Source organism: Eptatretus burgeri, chromosome 7 (assembly GCF_056783735.1).
Source record: "Eptatretus burgeri isolate ZD-2024b chromosome 7, Ebu_testis_v1, whole genome shotgun sequence".
NCBI lineage: Eukaryota > Metazoa > Chordata > Myxini > Myxiniformes > Myxinidae > Eptatretus > Eptatretus burgeri.
The window spans coordinates 15,634,290-15,645,005 of NC_140967.1; the positions used below are offsets into that span (position 1 = coordinate 15,634,290).

At 42.4% G+C, this 10,716-nt stretch overlaps 1 protein-coding gene and 1 long non-coding RNA gene across 2 annotated transcripts in view; both read left to right on the top strand.

The window, feature by feature from the left end:
* LOC147022731 (uncharacterized) overlaps window positions 1–5,844 on the top strand; it is a 26,824-nt gene extending 20,980 nt beyond the window's left edge. Inside the window, exons 5-7 of the mRNA XM_085887146.1 lie at window positions 3,981–4,239; window positions 5,382–5,554; window positions 5,642–5,844. Coding sequence (XP_085743272.1) covers window positions 3,981–4,239; window positions 5,382–5,554; window positions 5,642–5,844 — 635 coding nt within the window. The remainder of the gene's footprint in view (window positions 1–3,980; window positions 4,240–5,381; window positions 5,555–5,641) is intronic.
* Window positions 1–8,029, top strand: part of LOC147022730 (uncharacterized) — a 52,618-nt gene extending 44,589 nt beyond the window's left edge. The window contains exon 3 of the long non-coding RNA XR_015059691.1: window positions 7,689–8,029. This is a non-coding gene — a long non-coding RNA (uncharacterized LOC147022730). The remainder of the gene's footprint in view (window positions 1–7,688) is intronic.
* Window positions 8,030–10,716: the final 2,687 nt, after the last annotated feature.

Below are 10,716 nucleotides of genomic sequence, written 5' to 3' on the forward strand. Positions count from 1 at the left end.
TCTACAACCCTCTTAAAGAAGTTCATTCACTCAAACTCTTGGGTCTCACTCTCAGCCATGATCTCTCTTGGCTATACTACATTCCAAAGTTGTCCTCCAAAGCCAGATGCTGACTGGGCATCCTCCGTTGTGGAAAGTCCTTGCTTGGCACACCTGAGCTCCTATCCACCGACAAGGCTTTCATCCCAAACTTGATGGAGGACTGCTCGCCCCTCTGGGCTGGCTCCCCTGCCTCACATATTCTCAGATTGGTGCAGTGGAAGCCAAGGCTTTCAAAATCATTGGAATCTCTTGCAATTAAGCTGAATCAATAGGCTATCACTTCACCATCATCAACAGATTAGTGTTCTCTCCGTCTTCTTCCGCGTCCCCCATCCAAAATCATGATATTTTCTGCACCCGTTAAACCAGCCCACATCCCCCATGCATCCGTATTGTCCACCCTTGCATTCTCCATAACCCCTCATTGATAACTGCATCCCTTGTTTGTCCGCCTTCGTCTACTTTCTCCCTCCGCCCTGTTGTTTGGTGTTTCCCCTTTCTCCTGCTGTTCCCATTGTTACCTCCACCACTAAAGGTGGAGGTGGTTATGCTTTCACTCCTTTCTGTCTGTTTGTTACTTGGCAAAAAAAAATTTTTTTGACAAGTATGTTCATCGCCTCCGTTTGCTTATGTGTTTGTTTGTTTGTTTATCTGTCTGCTCGCCTCCAACCCAAACCGCTCAAACGATCCTTCTGAAATTTTCAGAGATTAATGTCACCGACACTGCAACGGTCATGCATTGAAGTTCCGTAAAATTCGTCATATCAGGACACCAAATTTAACCACCTATTATTTTTTTTCGGTAAACATAGGCCAAAAGGTCAACGTAGACCAAAATGTCAACATAGGCCAAATGTCTAAAATCCTCAATTTTAATCGAATTAACTTGAAATTTCAAGAGTATTTGCATATCAGGCCACTGAATTCAACCACCTACTAATTTTGTGGTAAACATAGGCCAAAAGGTCGACATAGGCCAGTACGCCAATTTGGTCCAAATTTTCGAAATCCTCAATTTTCATCCAAATGACTTGAAATTTGAAGAGCATTTTCATGTCAGGTCGATGAATTCAACTACCAATTAATTTTTTAGGTCAAAAAGTCAACACAGGCCTAATTTCCAAAATCAATAGATTTGTCCAAAACTAAATATATCACTCTATCTCAAAAAGTTGTGGATGAGTTATGACAAAACAAGGTGGAAGTGTTGGATAGGTGACAAGAACAAGCGCATTTGATTTTGGCTTTGATCTCAGTGGGATGCAAAACGTGAACTGTTCCACCTGGCAGAGTTATGCGCTCAACTGAGTGCCATTCTACTTTGTGCTGTTTTGCTAAGTTGTAACTCTATGAGTGATTTTTCATTACTTACGAAATCTAAAGATTTCGTAAGTATATTGATGACTTCCGTCCTCTGTTTGTGTGTTTGTGTGTTTGTTTGTAGGCACGATAACTCGAGAACGGAAGAAGCTACCAATGTCAAATTACACCACTTGATTCAGGAGGGTGATGGCGAGCGGTGATTAGATTTTGGTCAAAATCGGTCAAAGGCCAAGGTCACAGTGAGGTCAAACATAATTCCGTAAATTCATGTGGAGAAATGGAGTATTTTTGCTTCGCTCGACGTTACGAGTTCGTTTTAACTTCGATTTTAATTTTGTATTCGGTTTTTGCGGTGGCTTAGGACGCTTAACACTCGGTTGTCGAAATTCTGGTAAAAATCGGATGTTTTGGAGACGTTTTAAGATTGTATAAAAAATATTTCACTCGCCGCGTCACGGCTCGTCACGTGGTGCAGCGTGATCGAGCAGACGCGGCGTTGAGTCACGTAAAGGTTTTGCGTGTGCGCGCTGACAGTGTTTTCGAAAAAAGATGGTGTTTAAAAGTCATTTTTTATCCCAATAAAGGTTATCGTCGCATGCCTGACTCGCTAAGCCGTTGGATTATGTAAGGATTGTTGGTGGATGGCCGAATATTATGGTTTTGTGACTTTGATAAAATAATATTAAATAATTGCATGGAGAAATGGAGATTTTTGCTTTGGTCAACGTTACGAGTTCGTTTTAACTCCGATCACAATTCTGTTTTCACTTTTGGTAATGGCTAAGTATGCTTAACACTCGGTTGTCGAAATTCTGGTAAAATCGGATGTTTTATGAGATTTATATCGGGTGTCGTGTCTGAGGCTTAACTGAAGAATATGCAAACGAGGGGGATTGTAACACACAGCATAACGCACTCGTTTTAAAGTCAATTTCAATCCTGTCTTCAATTTTGGTAACGGTTAAGTATGCTTAACACTCGGTTGTCGAAATTCTGGTAAAAATCATATGTTTTATGAGAGGCTTGGTACAGAATTCATGTTGAAACTTCTGGTTTGGGTCGCTACCTTCTCCAGAGACAGCTTTTATTAGACAAGGTCAGAGGTCAAGTTGACGATTTCTTAAGTACCAGTCTATGACTGCTTGTTTGTTTGTGTAAAGGATATCTCAAAAAGTTGTGGATGGATCTGAATGAAATTTTGTGGACAGGTTTGTTGTTTGACAAGGACGAACGAATTCGATTTTGGTGAAGATCCGAATCTGGATCAGACTACGAGAATTTTTAAAGTGATTCTTCACCATTAATTGATAGGCCTCAAAAACGATATATAGCGTGAGATTTCAAAAAAAATGTATTGGGCCAGATACGAATGTTCTAATGGATCAGGCATTACGGGACAGAGTTATACCCTCCAGCGAGTGCCCTTCTAGTTGTTGTGCTCTGATTTGTTGTCATAGCTTTTCCATGAGCCTAGACCATGTAAGAAATATATATCCTCCTTTTTCTCATTGAAAGATTCATGGATTCGACATTCGCAGCATTTTTCAGGAACATCACACACACGCACGCACGCACGCACACACACACACACGCACTCACATGCACACGCACATGCACATGCACACACATTATAATACATTTTATATCATGTAATAGCAATGATTAATTGTCCAAAAAATTTTCCCTTTGTCTTAAGACATAGACATGTGATAACAATGATCTTCTTCTTTTCATAGTCTTGCTATATTGTACTCAAAATTATACCGCAATAAATCAATCGGTTTAATCACCTTTTTGGCTTTGATTGATTTGAGTAAAATAATATGAACATATAAATCACAGTTCAGAGAATAAGTTAATATCACATTGAAAGTTATAATTTACTTCCGTAAAATATTAATCTTTCTCTCTCTTTCTCTTTCTCTTTCTCTTTCTCTTTCTCTTTCACTCACTCACTCACGCACGCACGCACGCACGCATGCACTCACTCACACCACCACACACACACACTTTACTTTCGCTAGAAATACAGCTTTAAAATAAATAAAGTTCGATGTGATAATTTTCTGCATGTGCATGGGCAGAATATTTAACTATTTGTATTTCAAAATAAGCTGGAATAGGAAGGGGAAGAGAGTGCAGAAGAGGAAATCAGAACCAAAAGACAAGGGGACTGCTGATCGCACTTGACGTTGAAGATGCAGCTGATAAGGTCTTGAAGAGATCCACAAGGTCAAGTGTTTTGGAGGAGACAGAAATTGTGACCAAACTGGTGCGAATGGAAGATGACGAAGATGCTGTTCCTCAAGTTACATCATGGGAAGTCTCTGCTGCCAGATGCACCCAAAGACCTGTTGAGAAGTGAACAGAAAGATGGATCATCCATGAACAAACCTGGCATGGTAATGAAGAATGACTCTCTGGCATCTCCTAATCTGTCAGAGTCAAATGAGACTGAGATTTATGTCACTAACACAGTACATCCAGACAAACCAACAACTGAAATGAGGATTCATTATAACTCGATGATTGATGCATCCATGTCAGCAGTTCTGCGTGAAAGGACCGTCACTGAAGCTTCAAAAGATACTGCAGAACCCCCTTTGTTGTGACAGACAGTCAGAAGGGACCGGTTTTACAAGCGACTAAGGCAGTACCTGCACTGACTGAGGTCTTGAGTGCTGCCACAAAATCCACAGAAGATGCAGACAGTGAAGTCAAGCACAGTTCTACCATAGCAGCTCAAACGGTTGATCTCCCTGTCCCTACCATCGAAGCATCTTCAATCTCTGTGGCTTTGCCAAGCGATAAAGCAAGGACTGCTTCCTCAGTACCAATGGAGTGTTCATCTGTGTCACCGGGAGAAAGTGCAAAGTCAGTTTTTAGTGACGACAAGGGAGAAGTTTTGTCATACAATGCAGATGCACCAAAGGAGAGAAACGATGAGGTCCCAGACAGCAAAGATGAGGAGAGCATCGGGAACTGGGATCATTAACACGAATTTAATCGGATTCCTGGCCAGGAAATATTAGAGTTCCTTGAGCAGAGTTTGCACAGTCGGAAGAAAGTGGAAACTGCTCTAAAGCGGTGGAAAGACTACAAAATACTCGTGCATTCCCTGTATATACTGAGGAGAGATGTATATACTGGGATCACTGAATGTTAACGGGTGTAAAGATGCATTTCGTTTGCACCAAGTACTGTCATTCTGTTTAGAGGAGATACTTGTAGAAGCAATTTTACAGGAGACCCACTCAACCCAAGAGGCTGCCTTCCGATGGTAAAATCAATGGCAAGGATTGGCTTTTTGCAGTCACCTTACGGATACATCTTGCGGAGTGGCTATCCTCTTTTTGTCAAGTGTGAAAACTGAAATACTTGTTTGTAAATGAAGTCAGTTTGGGTCGTTTGTTACATGTAAAGGTAAGGCTTAAAGATTTTGTTGTTAACTTTGTCAACATTGATGCACCATGTTTCGGAGCTGCAAGGGTGCGGTTCTTTGACCACGTGCGGAGATTCATGCTCACCTTGCCTGACGAAGGGTGTGTAATTCTTGGAGGGGATTTTAATTGCATTCTCAATCCCTCCCTAGATCGAGTGGGTAAAGAGCTGCACAGTCCTTCTGCTAAGGTATTACAACAAGTGGCAACACTGTTCAACCTGTGAGACATTTGGTGTGCACAGCACCTCACAGAGAAATCATTTACTTACACTAGTATCAGGGGTGGTAATATCACGCAATCCCAGCTGGACAGACTTTACTTGTCTCACCGTTGGTGCAGGGGTGTAAGTTGCTCCGGTATAAAATTTGCACAGTTTGCACATCATAATCTGGCCTGGATTCAGCTTTCCCTGGTTGAGGCAAGGCATGGCACTGGGTTTTGGCAACTCAACAATGCCTTAGTCAATGAAGAAGCATTTATTGTTAAACTTTAGTAACTTTTGGCAAGCCTGGAGGGATAAAAAGGAGGTCTATGTTCATAGTAACATATCCTTGGACTCTGGTGGGACGTTAGGAAAGCACGGCTGAAATTGTTCTGCCAGGAATACTCATATGGATCGAGCAAAGCAATTGGAGTAGAAATTGCGAAGCTCGAAGAGGAAATGTTGCATCCTGAGTGTCGCCTGATCACACTCACCCCTGCTGAATTACATGCTTATGAGAAAAAGAAGAGCACCCTCAAAGCATGTAGTCGTGTAAAGATATGAGGAGCATTCGTTCGCTCTCAGTTGCAGTTTCTTATTGAGGACGAATATGCTCTGAGTTTTCTCACAGTTTTGGAAAAGCGCAAAGGTCGACTGAGGACTACATCTGGTGTTCTGGCAGAAGATGGCTCCTTCCTCAATGATTCTGAGCATGTTCACGAACGAAATCGAGGTTTTTATGCTCAACTCTACTCGGGTAAGAAGGTGAATGCAGATGCTTGTGGCACTTTGTGGAACGGCCTCCCTGAAGCGACTGCAGAATACAGAGAGTGACTGGAAGCTCCATTTTCTCTGGAAGAATTAACAATTGCCCTGCATAGCCTGCCGCTGGGAAAGTCTCCTGGAGTGGATGACTTGTCTTGTGAATTTAACACCAAACTATGGGATTTGATCAGACTTGACTACCTTAGTGTAACTCAGGAAGTATGTGATACAGGCCAAATGCCACTGTTTTGGAGGTGAGCAACCTTGCCTTTGATTCCTAAGGAGGGTGACTTGAGAGACATAAGGAACTATCGACCAGTGTCTCTGTTGTGTGTGGACTACAAAATCATGGCAAAAATGCTGTCAAATCGTCTGGGACTGGTGTTGCAAAAATAAGTTAGCCCTGACCAGTCACTGGCGTCGTATTTTTTCAGCAAAGTGTTAAATCTTGGGTATGAAAGGCATATTTTTACCATTATTTCACACAACCTGTCAAGTTCGACATTGCCTCTCTTTTATCAAGAAATGCTGAGGGCTTTGCATGTTGCTGACATCAAAAGAACAGATCCTTCTTCAAGCCAAGACCTGCTTGAAGAACCACTCTTTTTCAACAGTCTTCTGCAAGGCCCAACCTTGGTTTTATGCTCGTTAAGAAGGAAGCTCTTGACTGGTAATATATCCACAGTGGGAGACCTGAACGATAGGAGGAGAGGACTTCTCTCACCAGAAGAACTCGCAGCAAAAATGGGCCTACGGACAATTAGAATCCCCTCAAGCATACTCCAAGAGGTTAAAATGTCTTTGCCTCCTGATTGCTTGGCATATCTTGAGAATCCCGATGAGGGTGGCGGAACTTTGCAAATGTCCAGTAGCAACTCCATGGACGTTAAAATCGAACCACGATATTGCGAGCTCCCTTAGCCACTACTCATACACAACATGGGTTAGCCCCCTGGAGCAGTTAAAATGTCCTTCCGTGGGCTGTCAAGGAAGAACATATACCTGCTGGTCATGCATTTGCTCCACCATATGGCTCTTGCAACCCGACGGGACACTCCCTGGCGTGAGATTCTTCCACTTACTTTTCAAAGTCATCCATGTTGGGGTTCACTCTATCTCCACCCAACTCCAAGAACAATGGCTGACTTGAGTTGGAGATTGCTGCATGGTGCCTTAAGCTCTGGAGCCATGATGTGGCATGTCATGAACATTCCAGAGGAATGCTGCTTTTGTGGTGAAAGGGAAATGTTATTTCACATGCACCTGCAATGTCGTCATCTTCAGTCAACTTTCTCACTGATGAAAAACTTACTTTTGCGCTTCTGTCTTCACTTCCCACCAATGCTCTTCATCATTGGACACCCGGTTAAAAGAACAGAGCAAGTCACGCGAACTTGTAAATTTTATTTTAACTTGTGCAAAAATGGCGATTTATAAAACTAGGAAGGCAAAAATAGAGAAATAAGGTGGAACATAGTTCTGTGGGTCTGATAGGTTTGTTGCGCTCACGCATGACCTCAGAATATAAGGCGGCAGGATATTGTAACACTGTTCAAAAGTTTAAGGAAACTTGGACCACAAATGAAGCACTTTGTAGTATCACTCCACAAGGCACTTTGCTCTTATTTGTATAAATGTGTTATTTTGGTAATTTGTTTTTTCTTCCCCCCCCCCACCCCCATTTTTCTTGGTGCTTTCTATCTAAAATGCTACACCTTACCCCTTGCAGTCCTGAGCGTGGACTTGCAGGGATGATGAGATTGAGCGACATTAAATAGAACTGTGGGATAAAGATGTTGGCTTGTCTTTCACGAAGCGGCTGGTCAGACCTGACATTTGACTGAAGGAGATTTAGGTAGGAATCTGTGATTGGTTCACGATGCCAGTGATAACCTATACAGTCATCACAACAGATACCATGGGATCTTCTACGTCCAGCAAATAATGCGAAAAGACGAGACACCCGGCCCAACGTCCAACCTGGGGACAGCACATGCTGGTATGCAATGCCTTGCCTGCCGACAAGGGACCAATCCAACAGCACCAAGTTTAGTGGGGAATAAAACCCAGGGAAGACGGCTCAAAGGTCAGTACACTACCTCTTGCATTATACTGTTGTGCGAAGTGCCATCATCCAATGTCGGGTTGTATGTCAAAGGGTCAAAGGTTTAGTAGAAGTGCAGTGGTGGAAGATGTGTAGCGCACTCTAGTGGTTTAGCAGATGCGCAGATTATATTTGTGTTTAAACTGTGAGAATTGCTGATTGTATAAAGAAAATTGCTGATTAACCCCAAAAAAGTCTTCTTCTTTTTTCTTTTTACAATTCTTATTGATTTTGGGGGTTATGGGTGGCACTGCTTTGAAGCAAAACTCTTCGGATCCATTGAATTTTTCTCCAAGATCTTTTACCTAGATCCTAGAACACAACATGTGGACTGACATTACATGGACACGAGAGCAGGCAGATTCTTCCACCTGAAGGTCAATAGTGAGCTGGCTGGGTTTTATTAGCACCGCAATCTCTTTGAGGCTAGATCAGTTTGCATATTCTTTAAATCCTCCACTGCTTCTTTCATCCACATTTGAATCCACAACCACTGAGATTCCAATCAAGTGTCATTAGCACAACCTCACCATGCCAATATTGAACCTCATTTCTTCTTTAAAGGACGTTGTTTACACATTTGGCACTTTTATATTGAGCTGCTCTGGGAGAACACATTCAGCAAACAGACCGTAATCTGATGTTGATGGTGTTGCTCACCCCCCCCCCCCCAACAGAAAGTTGGCACATAAATTGTTACAGTTGTCATCCCAAGCCAGTTTTGGTCCGAACCCTGACAAACCACTGTTAAAGTGGTCATGCTGGTCCACAAGGGAAAGGAAATACAACTCAAAAGAAAATACGATGAACTTTAACACAAGAGGACGTCATTTGGACTATCACATTTTAACCACATCAATGCCGCAATAATCCCATTTATCATTTTATCATCATCCATAGTTACACCTGCTGAACCATAGTATTCGTGGTTGTGTCTCAAGTTAAACATGGAGTGCCATTGTCTCTGAAAAATGTCACCAAAACAAACACCTTGTGGAGTCTGTGCATTGTTAAATGCTCTATCTCCATCTCCATCTCTCACTCTCACGCTCTCTTTCTTGTCTGTTTACAATCGTTAAACTTTCAGCATTTTTTGACAAAATGGTGTTATTAACACAGCTGTGAAAGAAGTTTCCAACCTACTTGCAAAATTTCAGCTTGAGAAATTACTGGCATTTCCACTTTTTAGCAATTCTGGAAAGTTAGTTATGGACGAGCATCTGTGCTGCAAATACCATCATGGCTGGCTATGTTCCAGACCATATTCAGAGCAATCGCACCTGTCTTGCTCTTTCACACTCCATTTCACTCCAACATTCTCTCCCAGCTCTGTCTCATAACCCACATTGTACCTGCTTTATATACGGAGTCGTCAGCACAACTCGTTGAAAAGTTACTGGCAGAGTATAAGGGTGTTGAGATTGGGTTCGTGTGCAGGGTGGAGCAGGAGAAGGTTGGGGTCAGGGTGGGGGTCTTGGAACAGCACTAACTATGGTTCATGTACTTTCATTCCTTTGTTTGCTGGTGACTCCTGATCACACACGCACATATACTGTGGCTAGCAGATAGCTAAAGGTTTGCACAATCAGTTCTGTGCTTTTTAGCCTGGGTTCGAATCTTGACGTCAACGATAAACTCTCTTCCTGGTGTTTCACAGGCAGGGCAACGCATGATTGTGTGCAAAATCCCTTGGATACATGTTAACCTGAAGGACCCACTTGCGAGCAATAGTCGTTTGTGCATGTTAAACACCCCACAGTGTCCTTTGTGAAAAGTATGCAAGCTATCCTGAAAATATTTCAAATTCTTGTCCTGACTGGCTGCTATGAAAACAAGAGCAAACCACCCAGAACAACCATTGCCCAGGAACTGCTTCAGCAACACTGACGCTGTAAAGCATGTGACAATACCATTTGCAATGATAATGGTGATGATCATATGTTCATACCCTACATTAACATTCCTCCTTAGTCCTGCCAGGTCACACCCACTCACCCAACAACCTGTGCCCTGCTACCATTCCCAAATCTCATCTCCCTTTCACCTTCACTCTGTTGTCTTTGCTTTTTCTCTCATCTGTGGAATCACTATCCTATGTCCATTCCACCTTGCTCTTTTCTTATCTTATTTCAGGTGGAAAACCACTTCCATTTGACGTTGTCTATTATTTGTTTACCCATGATCTTTTCTATTCCCACTGACCTTCACCCTGTTATCCATCCTTAACTTATTCTATGTGTTTTTATCCTACCTATTGGCCTCATTATCAGTATGCATTCACCCAATGTATCTGTCTTCTAAATCATTGTGTCGTATGTCTATCTGTACCTCGTATTGTCCTTTAACTGTCTGTCTGTCTCTTGTCCTCATGTTCCTCACTGTTCCATCTGAGACTATGCGTTGGCCTCTAATTCTATTCTCTTGTTTTTATTTCACAATTCTCTTCATTCATTATAATTCTTGTTTTTTCTTCTCTCATCTCTTTTCCTCTCTATTTATCTCTTTCATTATCTATCTCTCAGGAGAAGTGAATTATTGCAGAAATTTTTCTGTTTGGCTCACTTGGCTGTGCCTGGATGGGTTTGAGGGTAGAGGAGTAGCGGCTGAAACCTGAATCCTATCCATGTTCCCCTGATGACTCCATCTTTACTCTTTACTTCTTCAGGTTCCTTCCTGGTCTGCTGTTTCATTGTGTTTGTCCCATATCCTGATGCTGTGTGGACTGTGCTTCCCCGCTGACAGACCTCTGGTAGCTTGTACCTGTTGCTGCGTTTGAGCCTGGGGAGAACCTACTGAAATCTACCTGTATGGGATCTTCCTGACATCTTTGTTCGTTG